The sequence below is a fragment of the Sphaeramia orbicularis genome, chromosome 13 (genome assembly GCF_902148855.1).
Source record: "Sphaeramia orbicularis chromosome 13, fSphaOr1.1, whole genome shotgun sequence".
NCBI classification, from domain to species: domain Eukaryota; kingdom Metazoa; phylum Chordata; class Actinopteri; order Kurtiformes; family Apogonidae; genus Sphaeramia; species Sphaeramia orbicularis.
The window spans coordinates 6,766,624-6,787,871 of NC_043969.1; the positions used below are offsets into that span (position 1 = coordinate 6,766,624).

Genomic DNA, 21,248 nt, shown 5'->3' on the forward strand with positions numbered 1-21,248 from the left:
CTAAAATATTTGAAAATACCATATAAATGTGGACATCAATAAGACCAAACTTAATAGGGAAATTAGATCCTGTTTGATATACAGAGATCAGATCAGATTATGAGAGTAAAAGGGGGGGTGTATTTGTGAAACATGGCCGCAGTAAAAGTGGGTGGACAGATACAATATATTTTTGCAGAATAATCATATTTCTGTGGCTTTTATATATATATATATATATATATATATATATATATATATATATATATATATATATATATATATACACACAGTAGGGCTGCACGATTAATCGATTTTAAATCGAAATCGGATTTTTTATTTAGGACAATTTTTAAAAAAGGGAAATCGTAAAATCGATTTCATCTCTCTCGTGCCTCCGGGCCGCGCGCCTCCGCGTGCCCGCGGGCTACCGTAGGCTCTTCCTGTGACAGCGGTCTGTCACAGAAGTCTGTGTAATGACCGGATGTTAAATCTGTTCATGAACCCGCAGTATTTATACCAATATAAGCCGTGGCTTCACGCACGGATCCCGCAACTGAAATATAACTGCAAGCGGATCACTAATCTTCCGTTGTCCCGGATCAGTACCGTAATGTCTTCTTGCGAACCGGGTCCGGGTCTCGGGGTCATCAGCCTCAGCAGAGGAGCCCACACAGCCCTGTGCCCACACACATCCACCAGCACCACACATAGAATCCCTCCAGTGTGTCCTGGGTCGGTCTGTTCCACGCACAGATCCTCCAGTTTAAATAGAACCGCATGTGGATCACTCATATTAACCTGGTCCACGCACGCACGACTGATGCCTGTCACTGACTGACACTGATATCACTGCTGTGGGCCAGATACCCAGAAAAGAAAGAAAAAATAAACTTTTTTTTAAAAATAATTAATTTAGTCCTCTTACTTGCTAAATTTTTCATTCACAAATGTAAATTCTGTAACACAAAACCAAATATTATTTATGTTTTGTAAGATGTTGAAATTTATTTAAAGCTGTTAGATAAATGTGGAAACAAAAAGGCTGTAACAACTATCAGTATTTGCTCTGATTTGGACATTTTCTTATAGTGTATTCCCCCTGACAAACTTATGTTATTTTCTTGTTGTATACATTGTTTGTATACTCTACTTCATTTCAAAGATTTAATGAAGAGAAAAAACAAAACAAAACTGTGGGTTCATCACGTGATACCATCACAGCTTTGAGGTCAGAGCAGTGGCTTGCATTGTGGGCTGCTCACGAAAACGACATGCTGACTGCTGTTGCCTTTTCTAGTTATACCCAAAAATCGAAATCGAAAATCGAGTTTTTAGAGGAAAAAATCGGGATTTTTTTTTTGCCAAAATCGTGCAGCCCTAATATACAGTATATATAACTCTGATGAGCATAATAGTAGATCAGTGTAATATTATGTCCTGTGTATTATGAGAGTAAAAGGGGGGGTGTATTTGTGAAACATGGCTGCAGTAAAAGTGGGTGGACAGATACAATATATTTTTGCAGAATAATCATATTTCTGTGGCTTTTATATATATACAGTATATATAACTCTGATGAGCATAATAGTAGATCAGTGTAATATTATGTCCTGTGTTAGCTCTGCAATGAACTGGTGACACATCCAGGGTGTACTCCATCCTCACCCATAGGTAGCTGGGAGAGGCTCCAGCACACCAGGGATCCTCTCGAGGATAAAGTGATTCAGAAAATGACTGAAATAATAATAAACTAGAAAAGCAGTCAGAGAGTGCAGACCACTGCCAAGGCAGAGCAGTTGCCCCCCCCAATCACTGCCAAAATGTAATCTTTTTTTCCCCTTGTGCCAGTATCAACATTTCCTGAAAATTTCATCAAAATCCTTCCATAACTTTTTGAGTTATCATAGTAAAGGACAGACAAACAAAAAATCCCCACCCCCCCAGTCACCACCAACATTTACCGATCTTTAGATTGGATCGGGACATGCCAAAATTAAACATGGTTTTAATGATAATTAGAATTTGAAATGGTAATACTAACCGTCTGGAATTTTACTGTGGTTTATCATTATACTAGTAATTGTTACATCCCTAAATCTTAATAGTCTCTACCATCAGTCAAACTCCTGTAAGTCACTTTATTTAAAGGGGTCATATTTTGCTAAACCCACTTTTATTAGTCTTTAGTATATTTATTTGTGTATTTGGGGACTCTAATAGTTCAAAAAGTTTGAATTTGAACCCTCCAGGTGCTGCATAGCTACCTTTATATTCATTTTGGCAAAAATCGAATGGATTTCTACTAGAGATCGACCAATATGGGTTTTTCAGGGCCGATACCGATACGATTATTAGTAGTTAGAGGAGGCCGATAACCGATATTTGGAGCCAATATTAATTTGCAGTAAAAGTGTAAAAATCGGCGTGAAAAATTGTGAATAACGCAAACACTAAACTTCATTTAAATGCCTAAAACATGTTTATTTAATCAAACAAATAGAAAATAATAGCTCCAGAAGTGCATGGATTTCCTAGACACAGAAGCATCTCTTATAAAGTTGAATAAAAGCTTAATTAAATAGCTCCCTTAAATTTCTCCACAGTAAATAAAGTAAAATTGAAATATAACTATAATGACTTATCTTTGTTTTAAGTTCAAACACAACAAAAAATACAGGGAGACTCTTGTAAACTCTTGGGCCACATGCTGACACAATTCAACTCATCATGCTTAATTTATTACAGCATTTGGGAAGCCTTAAGTTGATTTCATTATTTAATTTTATATTTTACCATGTGATAGCAGGGACCCTGTCATTCAAAACTATGTTGCTACATTATTAATGATTAATATGACAAAAGCTATATAAAAAGTATAATAGTGGCTATGAGTGCAGTTAAACTCCTGACAGAACACAAACAGCCTTTAGGGCTTTAATGAGCACACACAGTATTTAAAACGTTCCACCATGTTCAGATAAATTACTTCTGAATTTGACTCTGTCTCATCTTCACTTTAATTTTCAGATCATAGGACTAGAAAGCTCACAGCAACATTAGTAGCTGTGAGTTGTAGGGTTCTTCATGTGACTTTAACGCAAACACACACTATTACATTACATACCAACACAGTCTCATCCCAAATAGTCAGAAATCGACGCATATGGTCAGAGCCCCACAGCGGCACTATTTAACGCAGAGGGTACTCCTTCCGCATTGGATTTCGACGCGGAAGGGTACACACCGCAGAGAGGCGAAGTTTTCTCGTGTGAGAAGCTCCGGAGAGAAAACACGTGTCAAACGTAAACGCAGAAAACTCTTCTGAAACTGTACTAAACATCCCTGTGCTCTACATCTGATAACTACTACTAATGTTTCAGAAGAACGTCAGAGCAGAGTAAACATTAGCAGCAGCTCTGCTAACATATTACCTCCTGACATGTCTGAGAATTAGACTGCTGATAATATGGAGATGGAAACAGTCTGTGATAGAAAAACGTGTGTGGGATTAAGAGAGAGCGCGTAAAAAACTCAGTTCACTTGTTTTAGGGAAGCACGCTAAGGTGGAGTCTGATGAACTTTTACCAGAACAATAGTTCATCAGTCTGGCTCTAAACGCTCTATGTATTAGTAATGGAGAAAATGTATGTAGAATACAGTCTCATCCCAAGTCAGTCCCAGTCTGTGTGTGTGAGAACAGCTTCCACGTCAACCAATCAGAGGGCAGAGAGAGAGAGAGAGAGAGAGGCGTGGCTGCATCTGAGCCGAAATAACCCAGTTTTAAATTGATTTCTTAATATCGGCCCGTCGGATTAAAAAAGGGCTGATACCGATATATGTCAAATTTCCAAATATCGGCGCCGATAATCGGCCCGGCCGATAGTCGGTCGATCTCTAATTTCTACAACCCATTTTAATTCCTTCTTCATTTGTTACATCTATAACTAGTTACATCACAACATTTGCACATGTAAGGTCAAAATTTCGGACAAACATTTCGCTGATATTGGGGGCTGAAAAAAGGTGATATCCGATATATTGGCCGATAACTGATAGATCGGCTGATATATGAAATAAAAACATTGATATACACAGGTTATAATAGTCTTATTTTAGATAATAGTGCACATGTTAATTAACAGTTGCATAAATCTTTGTTCATCTCACAAAGATAATTGACACTATTTTAAAACGCTGTCTTATATTAGACTAGTGTGTGACCTGTGGGGAACCACGGGTTGTAGATGCGGTAGTCTTTATGCTGGGGAGAGCAGACTTTCATTTAAAGGGCCAGCGCTCAAAACCACCTTTCTTGTGTCATTAGTCAGAGATAGGGGTGAAGATGGACCTGTGGAGTTAAATTAATGAAGAACTCAGACCCAAGCCTAGCATTTACAGTTCATGTAGACCACAAGGAAATGTTTTAAAATGCATAATTCCATTTCAAAAAAGCAAAATATCCCTCCTTTAAGACAAAGTGAGGATACATTGGAACAAAGACAGGAATACATTAATGAATGTGGTAGGCAGTCATGGATCATTATGGACCAGGCTCTCAAAAATATATTGTTTTTCTTAGTAAATAGTCAGTAGTAAAAAACAAAACTACTACGTATATATTGGCATAACAAGTAGTGTTAAAAAGACAGAGGTAAGGACACATCTGTTTTGGTTGTTTGTCAGCTGTATGAAAACAAGTGTTGTAGGAAGCCATAAATAAAATATACTTTGTGTACTGTATGTGTGCTTCAGGAGTTTTCTGATGTTCATGTCTCCACTACATTAGGATTTAGTTTTTAAGCCTTGTTTTCATACTAATTCAGGTTATCTACTGCTTATTCTTGTGCAATTCAACCATTATATGAAAATAACCTGAAATCAACTTAGTGTGTAATATTAAATCTCCCTGTCCATATATCCACCTCATTAATCCCTGGTTTTCATCTCTGTGGTGAAGATTAGCTTTGCAGAGTGGTGAAGTATGCGTGTTATTTATTTGAAGTGACCAGCTGTTGTTGTCAGCAGTAACATGTACTGTAAGTCTGTGTGTGTAGTTCAGGATGTAGAGATTAGGCCCAGCAATATTTCTGTTTGTTGACTTGTCAGAAGTGGAGGTGTTTTATTCAATCTTGTCAAAGTTGTGTTTTCAAGAAAGACACTGATGAAGGAGAGGCAGCAAGATATAAGGGTCAGCTGTACAGGAGTGGAAAAAAGCTCCTCAGGGACTGTAAGGTCATTGGTATTTATGTGTCCATATGTTGTTTTGATCTTACTCTGTTTTCACTACTGACTTCTATGAAAGCAAAGTTGGTTTAACACATACACACACACACACACATACACACAGATGCTGGGTATTGTTTGTAATGGTATGGTTGTGTTTGGCAGGAACAGGCCTGAAGGAAAGATCCTGGAGACAGTCGGAGTGTTTGAAGCAGTAAAGCAGCATGGCAAATATGAAACAGGACAGGTAAGAGAGTGTTTTATGTTTCAGATATTCACACACGCTGAACCACAGAGTGACCAATAACACCTTGGGGTGCAGTCCCATATTTAGGCTAGCTTTGCCGTGGAACAGATGATAAACAACAATTTTGGTAATTTGTAATTATGGGCAAATTATTGCATATCAAATGAGATCATTTGCCCAATTTCTGATCAGTCAAACAGCTTTTGATTATAGGGGAAGACTAGTAGCGTTTTATATCTTATTTATTAAATGGTTAAATTAGGGATGTTCTGATCTAAAGATTGGTATCGGCTGTCGATATGGCATTTTTTTAGAAGATTGGCTTTATTCACGAGATCAGGCCAATCTGGGCCCGGTTCTAGGTGGGGGCAAGAGGGGGTAATGCCCTCTTAAACAAACGTCCTGCCTCCTCAAATGAAAGTTTCCAAAGGTAGGGAAAAGTAAAATGAGCTGCACAACAGCGGGAGACATAGGCTGCCGCAGAGTTGCACGCACTGTGCGCATACTGTACAGGTACTGTGAGCATACTGTGAGTGGCATGGACTCTGCATGCACTGTCCGCAGACATTTGAGGTAGTGATGTCCCGATCTGGATTTTTTTTTCTTCCGATGCGATTTTTATTAGGATTAGTTTTGCTGATATTGATCTGATACCAATCTGATACCAACTTTTTGCAATGAAATTTTGATTGAAATTTGGTAAATGAAATAACTTTAGTATAATTTTTACACTTTCCAAATTCATACTGTGGGCCAACATACAACCTTTGGAAGGCTGGTTTTGGCCTGCAGGGAGTATATTTGCCACTGCAGTAGCGCATCTATGGACAGGTCCATCTAGATATTATTTCATTTCATTTATTAAGATCCCCATTTGCAACTGAGTCATCAGTTGCTATTCTTCTTGGGGTCTCCTTTACGTTACATTACAATTTTAATTATTTTTAATCTTACTCCATTCACGCCCACACACACACACAAACAGGACATATACAACAGTCCAATGCAATAAAAATAAATAAACAAAATAAGTACTATACATTTGTACTCCTTCACCAAACAATAGCTGTCAGATACAAATCATAAGACATCTTTCAATATTATCAATACTCTTTCCATTTCATGCCTGCTGTGTAAACAAGAAAAGTTTTAATTTCTTTTGAAAACATTTTCTGTTATTTTCTAACAACAGAAACCCTGGCAATCCATTCCATGCAACCATGGCCCGATAAAAAACAGTCCGCTGTAACTGATTTGTTCTGCCTAAAGGCAGAGCATACCGTGTTTCACTGGTTTGTCGTGTACAATAATTATGTTGATCAGCAAAAAATGACAGTTTTCTGCGAATAATTTCTATAGTTCATATTAAATTATATTTTATGGGGGTGCATTCTGTGCCGTACATTAGTGATGCGCGGATCAGCGGGTTACTTGCGTGTCGGGTCAAAAGAATGTCAGTTTTGTTGCGGGGCGAGTTGGGTCGGGTCAGATAATTTCACAAAAGCCCTGTGAGTTGAAAAACACCTGACTCGTGCATCACTATCCAATGGTAAAGGTGGGATAGGAGATGTTTTCCTGGAGCATTTTTTACAATATTGCTTAAAATCCCCTTCACACCCCAATTGCAACCAATTAATTAAATGCTCTAAATTTAGTCACCTGTGGAACGGACAGGACTGAAAAAACACCATCCAATCATTTTAACTGGCCCATTGAAATGATTGAATGGTGATATGTCTATCTAACTCAACTGCCATTTGTACTTCCCCCCTCTGCATGAACCCTTCTTCATGCACAAATCACCCGTGAAAAGTCCAACTTCTAATGTAATATACTGTTATACAGACCTGAATTCAGAGGTACGCACAGATCCACAGAGGGGGTGGGAATCGTAAGACCTTGGCGGGGGGGGTGGTGATGGTGGTGGTGGGGGGTGTTGGAGGATAATGAATGAGGTACGCATGGATCCGAGTTGCAGGTTTGATCAGTCCATAACACCTTCTTCCAGTCTCCAGTAGTCCACTGGCGGTGTTTCATGGCCCAGGCAAGCCTCTTTTTCTTATTCTGAAGTCTGAAAATGGCTTTCTTGCTGCAACTCAACTTGACCCATCAAACCTGCAACTGGAAGTCTTCTCTTCACGGTTGAAACTGAGACTTTTGCTCACTACGACCACTATTGAGCTGTGCTTGAAGCTGTTGTCCTGTGAGTCGCCTATCATGCAAGCTGTTGACTCTCAGGAACTTGTTTTCTGATTCTGTTGTGGCTTTGGCTCTGCCAGACCTCTTCCTGTCAGCATTTCTCCCAGTTTCTGAGTGCCTTTTTGATGGTGAAGGAAACTGGACTTACTGACATCTTGATTTTCTTGGCAGTTTCTCTGTAGGAAAGACCTACATTTTTAAGTGTTATGATGGTCTGTCTCTCTTCTATCGTAAATAGCCTTTTCCTCATCATTTTTATAGTAACACACTATTTTCTGCAGTACAATACTGTTCAAATAATGCTCACAATGGTATGGTACCAAAGTATGTTCCAACACTGTTTTTATGTAGACAGAAGGGGTTGTAAGTCATTAAGAAACGTTGGGACACCTGTAGGAATTGGTAGCACCAACTTTCGAGGCTTGATCAGCCTCCATTGCTTCAGAACTGCTTTAAGTTGTTAACCCATTTCTTGTTTGCCTTTTTGTTTAATTCTGAAATGTACATTATTTTTCAGTTTTGTTTAACCTTACTTTTTTTTTTTGTTACCTTTTTTTGTTTTTTTTTAGCAGTTCACCACTTACCTTTGTACCAATTCAAGCTGTTCATTGGACTTGAACTGCTTGAATTTCAATACAAACTGGAAAAATTGGGGTCTTCTAAAACTTTTGACTGGTAGTGTGTGTGTGTGTATGTGTACATATATATATATATATATATATATATATATATATATATACATATATATATATATATACATATACATATACATATACATATATATATATATATATATATAGTTTTCATAAGATAACCAGGTTTGTCATCCTAACATGTTTCAAATCTAATCTTTGTGAGTTACTATCTTTAAGTTAAGTTACTGTAATCCCATCTAACTTCTGCTCCATTAAGCCATCTATGAGACCAATCTCAAAGGATTTATTTGTGGTTGTTGTTTTTACGTCTTCAGCTCTTTCTGCATAGTGTGTTTGGCTACAGAGGGATTGTCTTGTTTCCTTGGCACGCCCGACTCTATGACAGAGACATCACCCCTCCCATGTCTGACAGGTAAACCTTCACATCACTGTAGTCAGTTTGGGGTCTGGGTACATGTATGGTTTTCTTGTATGACTGAGGTCTTGGTATTTCTGTTTTCTCAGCAAACCTGAGCCCCCGGGAGCCCACGGCTCAAAGGAGGTGAAGGGCAAGACTCACACCTACTACCAAGTCCTGATCGACACCAGGGACTGTCCTCACATAGTAAGATATTGTGGTATTTTATATAAGAAGTTGCTGAACTTTTTTGCTCATGGTGCCAACTCGAGATTTCTTGGACAAAGTCAGCTTCACGTCCCAACCTCTGTCCTTGAGGTTTCTACTGACTGTTAATACTGTATGTAGTAATATGACAGAAAAACACCAGACAAATAAAACACTTCTTGAAGTTTTTAAATTAAAGAAATTCATCCTGGTTTATCTGAATGTTCTGTAAACGCACTGTCAAAGATCCTTGTGGGGAGTAAGACATAATATGTAAATGTTATCTGCACTGAATAATAACTTGTCTGATTTAAACAAACAAACAAAAAAAAGTTATAAGTGGCCTCGTGAAAAAGCTGCAGAAATAATATTTCTATCTCCCTCTTTGGAAGATCCAGTCTCCTGAAATATGTTTAAGTTAACCTGTTAAGCATGAGATTTTTCCTGCCTCCTCAAATTCCATTTCCAGTGTCTGAACAATGATGGTTTCACATTGTAAAAATTATTGGCTCCAACATATGTGTGTTGACACAGATCCTGCTTGTATTTTTGCATTAACCTGAGATTTTAGATAAGCACAGAGAAAAAGAGGAATGACAATACATCCCAACTATAAAACTCTCCACCAGGGGTATTCAGATCCGGTCCTTGAGGGCCAGTCCTACATGTTTTAGATGGTTCCCTCTTCCAGCACACCTGGAAGCCATTACATCGTTATCAGGCTTCTGCAGAGATTGATGATGAGCTGATCATTAATTGAACCAGGTGTGCTAGAAGAAGGAAATATCTAAAACATGTAGGATACTGGCCCTCGAGGACCAGATTTGAATACCCCTGCTCTACATGGTCTAGACGCAGCATCAGATTAAAGTAACTAATTTCCCTTTTACATTGAGGGGGACCTGAAGCAATTTGTCATTTTCTGCTGTGCATGGATATATGCTGATACAAATCATTTTCAATACAATATCGACCTATATATCAGCTAGGCTTCATGATGAATTTATCTTAAGTTGTAACATGGCTTAAGTTGATTATGGGAACCTTAAAATTTGTTACAGATTGTCAAGACTGGCTGGAGCCTTGACAAAACAAATTAACAGAGGAGGGTACTGGCAAAGAAATACAGGTTACTAATTAGATTGTACATAAATTAAGTTAACAAGAAATGTTAAAGTAAATCTGTGTGGTCAGCATTATCAGCAGTGTATAGTAGTGTGTGCATGGTTGAATGAGTGTGATGGATGCCAACTATACAAAAGGTGAACAAACAAAAGAGGGTGATGCTGGTATAGCAAGGCTGAGCGAGATTGGCTTCTCCCACTGCTGGGTTTTAAATACTAGGCCGTACCCACAGCCAGGTAGCACGGGAGAGCCCAAGCTACCCAATTGGTCACCTGTTAGGAGGAGGAGGAGAGAGAGCAGGCAAGATGGAAAACAAGGAGGAAGCCCTGCACTGGGGTTGTCACACTGATAAAGAATGGAATTGTGAAGACTTTCAGTTTATTTTGTAGCAGTGGTATTGGTTATCATCACGTGCCATTCAGCAATCTTTACTTTTTTCTCCCCCCCCCCCAGTCTCAGAGGTCTCAGACTGAAGCTGTGACATTTCTGGCCAATCACGATGACAGCAGAGCTCTCTATGCCATTCCAGGTATGCCACAGACAGATACTGTACTATACTATGGTACTAATGAAGCCACAGAACTGACTTCATTTGTACCATAGTATCCTTAAAACTAAGGCCAAGACAGTGAGAATAACTACTATAAAATATTAAAAATTGTTTTCAATGGATGTTTGACTCCATACCACAGCTTGTAAAATGATAACTGGGTATGATATAATATGGATCTCTTTCTGACCAGTTTATTGAATGATAGAAACACCGTCAGCAAATCAAAATGCCTCTAACTTTCTAGGGCATCACATTCAGCACACATTCACATCAGCACTAGACATCAATTAGAATAAGATTAAGAAAACAATTGAAAGCGGTTTACTCTGATTGCTTGGCATGCTCTGATGAAAACACAGTTGAACCACATAAGCACATTTATTAAGGCTTTTTAATTTTGCACAGCAGGGAGCACTGTTGTGGGGTTTTGACTCGTCAGTCAGTTCTATTTTTGATTTCATGATATTTTCATGGCACCAATGAGCACGTTTTTTGAAATCTGCATTTGTGAAGCCGAACTTGTACTAAATCAACTTGTCTTCTGGCGTTTGCTTTCTTTATCTAATCCATGTTGCCATTTTCTGTCATTCCTCTAGCTATGAATGTGTTTCCAGTCAAGCTCGCCTTATTGTGTGCTTAGGATTCTGACAAAACAATCCTCAAAAATCAAGCTTGACCATGGCTCATTAAGACCAAGCATCCTTCCTTAGCATTTTTCTAGATCATGGACACTTCTCCTTTTCATGTGTAGTCATTCTCTCTCTTGTTGTCATGTGACAGTATTTTTTCTTTTTCTCCATCAGGTCTGGACTATGTAAGCCATGAAGACATCCTGCCCTATAACTCGACAGAGCAGGTCCCAATCCAGCATGAGCTGTTTGAGCGCTTCCTCATGTACAACCCTGCCAAATGTAAACACTCCCTCAGTCCCTCTTGTCCTTTTTCTGTTGTCAAGTGGTCTCCTTCAGTGACTACAGCATACAGAATGTGATACCGGTGGTGTTGGAGTTTTGTCACTTCATTATAAGAGCTCCCAAGCACCTCAAAATATTAAAAATCTGTAACGGACAAAGGGCTTTTTTTGACGATCGCTACTTGAGACAATGTAACACTTTTTTGCCATGTTGAAGTACCTTTCTGGTTGACTGAAGAACAAGGTATAGCAAAAAAAGTGCACCATTTCACATTTGCAGTTCACTTTTTTAGCTTACCGGCCGTCAACTGTTGTCGTCATGCGGCGTCTGTCGTTGTCGTCTGTCGTTGTCTGTCGTCTGTTACAAAAATTTCAATCGTCCTCTTCTCCGAAACTACAATTCCAATTGACTTCAAACTTGGTATACAGCTTCTTTATGATGATGTCAACAAAAGTTAGTGAAATTATTTGGATCCAGATCTGATTCTGGATTTGGTGCAGCTTCGAAAAATTTCCCCATTATAAGAGATAGGAAGTGGATTGATACAATAAATCAGTAAGTATCAATGATATCAAGTTGAAATTTCTACAGTACAGCCCTGATGGGGAGATGACCGAAACATAATGGCCACATGCTGATCAGGATCTTCTTCTGGATCTGGGAACTTACAGAAAATTTAACATGGGCTCTCATGGGGAAAAAATTTCAGTCGTTGTCTTCTCCGAAACTACAGTTCTGATTGACTTCAAACTTGGTATGCAGCTTCTTTATGATGATGTCAACACAAGATATTGAAATTATTTTCATCCGGGTCTGATTCTGGATTTGGTGCCACTTTGAAAAATTTCCCCATTATAAGAGATAGGAAGTGGATTGATACAATAAATCAGTAAGTAGCAATGATATCAAGTTGGAATTTGAATTTTTTACAGATCTGATCGGAATATGACCAAAACATGGGCTATTTCTGTAATATGATAAATACACATAACTCAGTGATAATAAATGGCATCTGGATACATTTCCCAAAGCTTTTAATTTGGCCAGTAAGCTACAGGGCCATTGGTCCCATTTTTTATTTTTTTTTATTTCTTTCCACATCTACTACATCCTGTTCTTTCAAAGAACCATCCTCTATGTGTGGTGAAGTCACAGATTTAATTGAAATATTACTAGGGATGTCCCGATCCGATCTAAAGATCGGTATCTGCTGCTGATCTGGCATTTTTTAGAAAATCGGATCGGATTTTGTCACGAGATCGAGCTGATCCGGGCCCGGTTCTGGGGGGGGGGGGGGGCAAACGTCCTGCCCCCTCAGATTAAAGTTTCCGAAGGTAGGGAAAAGGAAAAATGAGCTGCACATAAGCAGGAGGCTTAGAGGAATTGTTGAAGCATCTATAAGTTTCTTTTCTGGTCTGTGTGTACTCCTTCTGAGATACGTACGGTAGTGATGCGCAAGTCTGTTTTTTTTTTTTCAACTCACAGGGCTTTTGTGGAATTATTTGACCAACCTGCCCCGCAAATAAACTGACATTCTTTTGACCTGCCCCAACCCCACTTGCCAGTAACCCGCTGATCCGCACATCACTAATGTACGGCATGGAACACATCCCCATATAATACTTGGACAAACCTGTCCACAGTCGCGCTACAGCAGTGGCACACAAATGCAGCCCGGCCTGCCAAAGGTTCCAATTTGACCACAGTATGAATTTGGAAAGTGCAAAAGTTATACTAAAGTTATTAGGAGTCAAAGGTGTCAAACTTGTTTTAGTTCAGGTTCCACATTCAGCGCAATTGTGATCTCAAGTAAAATAATAGCATAATAATCAATAAATAATGACCCCAAATTTAAATCAAAATTTCATTATAAAAAGTTGGTATCGAATCGGTATCGGCAAAACTAATCCTAAAAAAAATCGGATTGGAAGCAAAAAAGTCCAGATTGGGACATTACCCGAGGGGGCTTGTGGAATGTTTGTGGATAAAGAACATAGCTTTAACATGGTTTAAATCACATCGCCCTCAGTTTTACACACGTGGGCTTAAAGGCTAGTATCAACGCTTGCAGAAGTATATTGACCTAGATGGAGCATATGTTGAATAAGGGTGTAACGGTGCACTCGTTTGTACTGAACTGTTTCGGTTCGGGGCTTTCGATACAATATGGAGGTGCTCCGAATGAATACATGTAGCCAATGTGAAGAACGCAAACACTTGGGAAGCAGGGTGGCCACAAGCAGAACCCATTCTGCAGTGGTGCTGTGGCGCACAGAAGCTGGATCGGACATTCAAAGCATGTTAAGTTTCCCTTTCGGTATTAGTGATGTGTCGCTCGCGAACCAGCCGGTACATAGAGCCAGCACTTCGAAGTGAAGGTTGTGTGTCAGGTCCCGGTACCGAGTTGTTGATTTACTTTTGCAAAACAGAATGATATCACGGTATCCGTGAAACAAGTGGTCCAGTGTCACATGCATACTCTACAACCAATCCTGTGAGGATAAACAAGGATCATACCACGAAGCAGGGGAGGGGCAGGGGTACATAGTTCACTCAAAGCTGTATGCAAAACACTCCAGAGGAGTAGAAAGACAAGAAGAGTGTGGCACAAAGAAGGAAAGAATGAAAAGAAGCAGTATCTGGATGCATTTTAATAATAATAAGGTGAAAATGCCAAAAGCTGTTCTTACATGTCTGTTTGCTTTGTGTGACATAAGTTAACAAGCAAGTCGGTGAGTTCATTGGGTGGTTTCAGAGCGTTAAGTATGTAAATGCAGTAAGGCAATTGGCCACAGCAATTTAATATTGGAACAAGTAATTTTACGTCAGTACAATGAATTTATCAATCAGTTTAAGTTATGTGTACACATATCACAAGTCAAAACTGCAAATTTGACTTAATTACAAAGGGGAAAAGTGGTAAAATGAAGAGCCGTTTGAGAGCCAGAAGAGTCGGCTCTTCTAGGTGAACTTAGCCAAATGCACCAGATCACTGAGAAGAGCCGAAATTCCCATCACTATTTGGTGTTCGATAGTTATGGAGCATACCCCCCTTCACTGGTCTCCTTCTCTGTACCGAAAATGTATCTAACTGAACCGAAGACCCCTGTACCGAACTGAAATTTACTGTACTGTTACACCCCCAATGTTAATAATAATGGATTAGATTTCAATAGCGCTTTTTTGGCCACTCAAAGTGCTTTACATTATTGACCCATCATTCATTTGCTCTCACATTCCCCCTCTGGTGGTGGTAAACTACACTTGTTGCCACAGCTGCCCAGTGGCAGGCTGACAGAAGCATGGCTGCCAATGGCCCCTCCGACTCATATGCATTCATACACTAGTGTGAGTGGCACTGGAGGCAAGGAGGGTGAAGTGTCTTGACGGACTGAATAGGACAGAGCGGGATTTGAACCACCAACCCTTTAGTTGTTGGATGACCCACTCTACCATCTGAGCCATGGCTGCCCCGATGTTATATAATAATAATAATGTTGAATAATAAACATAACTTAAACAGTTTTTTACTTTTTTCCACAAACTTTTTCAAGCTCCCTCATATATACTGAAGTAGTCAAATAAGAATTAAATAATCACGCCAATAAATGCAGTTTGTGTCAGTTCACATTGATAAATATCTGTTGTAGCATCCTGTGAAGAGACTAAAACGTGTCTTGAGTATGTACTTGACTATTTATGTTTGCCTTTTGTGTGTACCATAGCTCCTCCGTTCACAGCCAGAGACACCCTGAAGGCGTGGCAGGAGAAGAACCACCCCTGGTTGGAGCTATCGGACGTCCACAGGGAGACCACTGAGAACATACGAGTCACTGTCATCCCCTTCTATATGGGCATGAGGGTTAGTGGACATAAAAGCAATGTAAGATGACACAAATTTATTCCAAATCATTCTGACTAATGTTTCTTATTCTTAGGAGGCCCAGAACTCCCATGTATACTGGGTGAGTACACAGACTTTTTGTCAGAGAGAAATTAATAGCAGCTATCAGCTCTTGTACCTGTGTGTTTACAGGATCAGTTTGTCACCGTGTGTGGTTTCTTTGTGCAGTGGCGGTACTGTATCCGTCTGGAGAACATGGGTAACGAGGTGGTTCAGCTGCGGGAGAGGCACTGGAGAATCTTCAGCCTGTCAGGGACTCTGGAGACCGTCAGAGGACGAGGTGTTGTAGGCAGGGTGAGTGCACATGCAGACACACTGAACCGTTTGTGTTATTAATTGACCTTTCACATTCTGTGACTGTAAACTAGTCTGGCTCACTGGATGAATAATCTGGGATGATTGTTTCAGCCAGCATTTCACTCCTGCTTCTGTGTCTTACTCCTTCGACATGTGAAACAACAATCAAATGTTCCAAAAAATGAGCCTTGAGTGTAATTTGTTAAAAGAAATATAGTAGGCGAAATGCGACAGAGCTCTCAAAGAATAAACATAACGTGCCCGCACTTGAAAACCATCGGCCTTCGGTCTGCACCTTTTCATTGACTTTCTGCTGCCCCTCTGGTTGAGAGGTAACGGTGCACGCCAAAGTTTTTGCACATGTGGACAGACAGACGGATGACAAACTGATGACAATATCCTGCGGTGAGGGCCAAGGGTAAAAATGGCAGGTCTGACTAAGTTATTTTAACTGCAAGGTATAAATTACATATGGGCAATGTGTTGTATCATGAATGATCTTACAGATGTCCCATCATTGAAATGGATCATACTCCTGTACTCAGCATACACTAAAGAACTAAATAACATGGATCTGAGCTACATTAACAACCAAATAGAACTATTTGGCCTAATAGCAGCTCTGCTGGTTGGACAAATGACTTTACATGTCTTTCTTGGTAGTTCTTCTCAGTTCAACTGGACTGGTCCAAGTGAACCAAGAAGATCTACCAAGAAGAATGATGACCGAGGCATATTAGAAGCTACACAGATGACTTCAAATGTCTTCTCCTTCCATAGCAGCATGGTCATCAGCACTTTAGTGGACAATGAGAAGCAGAAGTTGTTGAAGCTTCAGTCTGCATTAGTGAATGTGTTTTAAAATGTTAATGTGGACTATATATCTGCGACAAGCCAAGCCAAGATATTTTTCCAACCCTGCCATAACCTACCTTTAGTGCAGGGATTAAAGTTCTCCGTCACCACAACGGATTTCCGTCAAATGGAAAAATTGAGGGGGGAAAAAAGTCATATTGAAGTAACTTCCACACGTGTTTCGCGGAGTCCAGTCAGTACCGCGATCCTGTCCTGGGTCTGCTGTCCTGAATCTCCAGGTGTTTAACACAGGCACAGGGGGCTGATAGGTTTAACAGTGGTGATAATAAGATGACTTCTTTATTTTTATGTCGGGAGGAGAGATTGATGACTATTTATCTTTGGAAGGAAACGCTGCTCATTCTGTGCCTCAGAAACACATGGACAAGTTCAGCTTTACCGAAGTTCAGCCTCCAGACGCTAACTTTAGTTTAGTGCTAACAAGTAGCTTTCATTATGAAAGAACCACAGCGAAAAGGGAAGAAGACAGAACTGATCTACATGTACCTTCATGTTTGGGTTCATAGCTTATCTCCTCTTGCCGGTATATGACTAGTGTGTGTGTTTGTGTGTATGTGCCCTTCCCGTGCGTGTGGCTGTGCGTGCCGCAGCCTTACGTGGTTATGCGCCCGACTGCATAAGTGCTTTATTTTGACCCGTGTAGCATCTTATTTCTATCTGTGTGGTACAGTACGAAGATAAAATTGAATGAATGAGTAACACCCTTGGTATTTGCAAAGCCACTGTATTTTAAATACCCTCAGAGTGTATCTGTAACGGAATATATAAATATATATAAATATAAAAGCAGAAAAAATAAAAGATTAGTTGGCTAGGGTTACATTTACAGACATTTTCCCCAAAATTCATGTGCTGTTGGAGTTGGGGTTATGTTTTAGGAGTTCCTTAATTGTTAAATAAAAAGTTTTTCACTCATTTTTTGCAGTAAGGTTTTCTTCTAGTCATTATTTTCACTTGCTTCAAAGGTTTTCATACCCTTTAAAATTAACCAGAGAGCACCAAAATTGACCTGAATCTTTAAAAATTTTCTGGGGGAGGACCCCCAGACCCCCCACCAATACCACTCATGACATTTTTTCTATCCTAATCTTCTACACCTGTACACTCTCCCATTCTGTGTGTTTTACAGTATGGCCAAATATGGCTATATAAACTTGTACGCTATAGTAGTATTGTATTGCATTTTTAATATTGGCCAATGATTTTGACCAGAAGAAAATTTTCAGTCAGATGAAAAATTTTTGCTTTAATCCCTGCTTTAGTGTCAACAGAAGATTGAAGGCAAACGTAACTTTCAGACCTTAAAGGAGAATGCTCTGTGTTGCTATTTTATTACTGAGTTAACTAGGGCTGGGTATCATGGCCAGTTTCCTTAATCGATTCGATTTCGTTTCAGTATTGATTGATTCAGATTCATTTTGTGATACCAAACTACAATTTTGAGCGGTCACCTGATTATTTAACTACCGCAGCCGTGCAACACACCAATCCTGGTATCAATATTGACATTAGAAAGGAAATAAATATGAAATTGCAGCAGTAAATAGCTGAATCTGCTCTTAAATAGTAAATGGGACAGAAACATGGCCATGTTTCTACAGTGGCTCAGAACAAACTTCTTCGTCTTTATTCTGTTTTGTGGCTGGTGGCTTCTAGCATTAAGGCACATTACTATCAACTATGGCTGAGTGTGGATCAAGTTAATATTCCTAGAATGACCGGCTTCTGCGACCTGCCTTGGAGAGCCTCCGCCAATCAGATGGTCCGGGTGGCCAGTTCCTCCGCACTGCGGGTTCGAGTTTGAGGCCAGGGGGACCTCCCCCAGGGGGTGTCCCCTGCGAGACGGAGCTGGTGCCTCAGTGGTACCCGGGTCAGGTACTCGCCTCAGTCATAAGAGGCCTGGGAAAGTCATTGAATTTATTCAGTCTGTAATGAAATTCAGAAGACATGATAGCAACATAAGCATAGTCCGTTTGTGCGGTTCTGTCACTGTGGATAATGAAGTATTATTTGTTCAATCCCATTTTTGAGTTGATCTGAATTTAAATGTGTTTTGATTAAAATATACCAAAATTTGATCACAGTGTACAACAAAAAGGAACAAAAGGAAATACGTACCCAATAAGTACAAATTAAAATTGCAATCAACAGTAGAACTCCTGCAGAAGCCCTGTATTTCTTTAGTGTCTTCAAAATCATTTCTATGTAGTGTAGTGTAATGTAGTGACTGGAGAAGTAGTGAAAATTAAAATTACTTGACATTTAGAGAATGTAAGGGAGGATGTTTTATCTTCTTAATTAATCTTTACCCTGAATGGTAACAGGAATTACTGATCTAAAATATGGAAATATTGAGATGTTGAAAATGTGTGGGAACCCTGATTGGTATTCCCTTCAATGTTCATATTGTGCTTGTGCTGTTACAGGAACCAGTGTTATCCAAAGAACAACCTGCCTTTCAGTACAGCAGCCATGTGTCTCTGCAAGCCCCCAGTGGTCACATGTGGTGAGTCTGCTTACTCCTATCCTCAGCACATCCTATCATTTTGTACTTCTTGTCATCTAATACTCTGGGTGCGTAATCCAAATCTAACATCTACCATTTACAGTATCATGATTGTTGACTCAGCCCTCTGAATTGTCTCTAGGGGTACGTTTCGTATCGAAAGGACAGATGGCTCCCACTTTGACGTTCGCATTCCCCCTTTCTCTCTGGAGAGCAACAAAGATGACAAAGCGCCTCCTGCAGGCTACACATTCTAGCTGCAGGTGGTAACATCCCACTTTTACAGCCCAGGACACACTTTTGGCCCTGGCCCTGCCTGGATTGTCTAGAAATGTCCATCTCCTGTAATGACGCCTTAGCCTTCAGCGTACAAATAGCATGATGTCAGGCTTAAGCAAAGGTAAAATCTAACATTTTCTAGATAATCTACATGCAGGTCCGCATAACACCCAACAGCAATATATCATACTGGCTCAGTCATATGTAGAAAATCAGTCAGCAACCCCAGTGAATCTTCAGTTCACCTAGAGTTCAAGAGCACAGTCTAGCGGAAAGGACAGAAATGTGAGGAGGAGAATTAATGTTGACGGGCTGATCTGGCCATGTTCTGCATCTGGTAGATCCAATATTGACAAGGTTATTTGCTGCTGAGTTTCAGGTTCAGAAAAAGAGCAGTGGCTGCCACTAAGCTCCATACTGTGAGCTTGGCTGGGTGCAGCAAGAACACATTTTTAGACAAAAGTCCTGTAACGCACTCATTTGGATGTATTCTAATATGAGACATGGTTCATATCTTGGGCCCGGTTTCCCCATGAGTATTTCTGCAAATGTGATTACAGTTGGATGATATTGAGGTTAACACTGAAACACAGTGGATGCAATCAGGATTTGTCTGACACTCACCAGCATTAAAAGAGTCTTAAATGTCAAGGTAGAAAAAGTCCCTACAAACTAAGCTTATACCAAACCCAAAGTAGTATTCGTGTATTCAGACCCTTCAGTTTAGTATTCACTAGTGGTTCAGGAGCTTTGTCTGTGTGATCTGTCAGCTTTGGACATCTTGACACTGCCAGTTTCCCCCCTTTTTAATCACAGTCCCTCGTAGCTGTCTCACTACTGCCCTTCTAAAATTAACACTCAGTTTTTGAGAGCTGCTGCTGAATTTATGACTGTGCCATACTCGTTAAAACTATGTCTATCCTAGATTTATTCTGATGAATATTCAGTTTTCAAAATGTCCTTGCACCCTTCTCTTGACTGGTTCGTTTGTGGTTGTCATGCTGTTATTGTCATGAAGTGTACTGTAAAAATCTAGTAATGGCATTTAATACATTTACAACTTAATATTTTTGTGGTGAAAATCTTTAGGTATTTCAAAGTCAAGGGAATGAATACACATACAATAACTTCATATTTATACTTAATTTAGATACATTAGTAGAGACGAGTTGAAACTAACATTAAAGACTTTTTTTTGTTGATATTTTGTGTCAGAAAATCATACCATCCACTGTGATTAAATATCCATACCTGAAAAATGTCTAAAAAGGGTGAATACATATGAGCAGCCATCTGTTTGCATTGTCAGCTCAACGTGAGTCTTTCTGTATAAAGGAGGTGAATGTCAAGTCTGGTAACATTTTTAGAAACTACAGGGGCATATACCCCCACCAAGGCACTGTCTTACAATATTAGGAAACGTAAAAATAAATGTTCATTTTTTATGTACCTGCTCTAAAACTCTCCAATTTCATCCTTGAACCTTGATGCACCCTTCCACTGAGTTGAATGCAGATCAGCACAGTAGTTTTTGTGCAATCCTGCAAAAATTCAAACAGATGTAGGTGACTATATAATCTTCTTGGTGGGGGTAACTAAGGTAAGCTAACAGGAGGCATGTTTCTGAAAAGACTACTTTCTCTTGAGTCTGCTCCCTGTATCAGCCAGAAACCAGTCTTTATCCTGCAGACACAGCTGACTGTGTGACTTTGAAACTCTGTCTAAACCAGTTTGTGAGCCTGAAGTATTTCTTTGGTAAAGTCAGGCACAGAACCAAACATTTCTGTTTTGATAAGTTGATTAGAAGCAACTCTGATGTTTGAAATACTGTAAATAGAGATGTAATTAAGGGCAAATCAAATAAATATACCTTTTGAAAAATA

At 39.6% G+C, this 21,248-nt stretch overlaps 1 protein-coding gene across 2 annotated transcripts in view; it reads left to right on the forward strand.

The window, feature by feature from the left end:
- poldip2 (polymerase (DNA-directed), delta interacting protein 2) overlaps positions 1 to 21,248 on the forward strand; it is a 25,474-nt gene extending 4,226 nt beyond the window's left edge. The window contains exons 2-11 of one of the 2 annotated variants that reach the window (XM_030152071.1): positions 5,371 to 5,452; positions 8,622 to 8,719; positions 8,812 to 8,911; positions 10,490 to 10,565; positions 11,393 to 11,500; positions 15,229 to 15,365; positions 15,442 to 15,468; positions 15,576 to 15,701; positions 19,007 to 19,086; positions 19,229 to 21,248. In XM_030152071.1, the coding sequence (XP_030007931.1) occupies positions 5,371 to 5,452; positions 8,622 to 8,719; positions 8,812 to 8,911; positions 10,490 to 10,565; positions 11,393 to 11,500; positions 15,229 to 15,365; positions 15,442 to 15,468; positions 15,576 to 15,701; positions 19,007 to 19,086; positions 19,229 to 19,343 (949 nt within the window). In that variant the 3' untranslated portion in view covers positions 19,344 to 21,248. The remainder of the gene's footprint in view (positions 1 to 5,370; positions 5,453 to 8,621; positions 8,720 to 8,811; positions 8,912 to 10,489; positions 10,566 to 11,392; positions 11,501 to 15,228; positions 15,366 to 15,441; positions 15,469 to 15,575; positions 15,702 to 19,006; positions 19,087 to 19,228) is intronic. The other variant, XM_030152072.1, reaches the window with a different exon arrangement.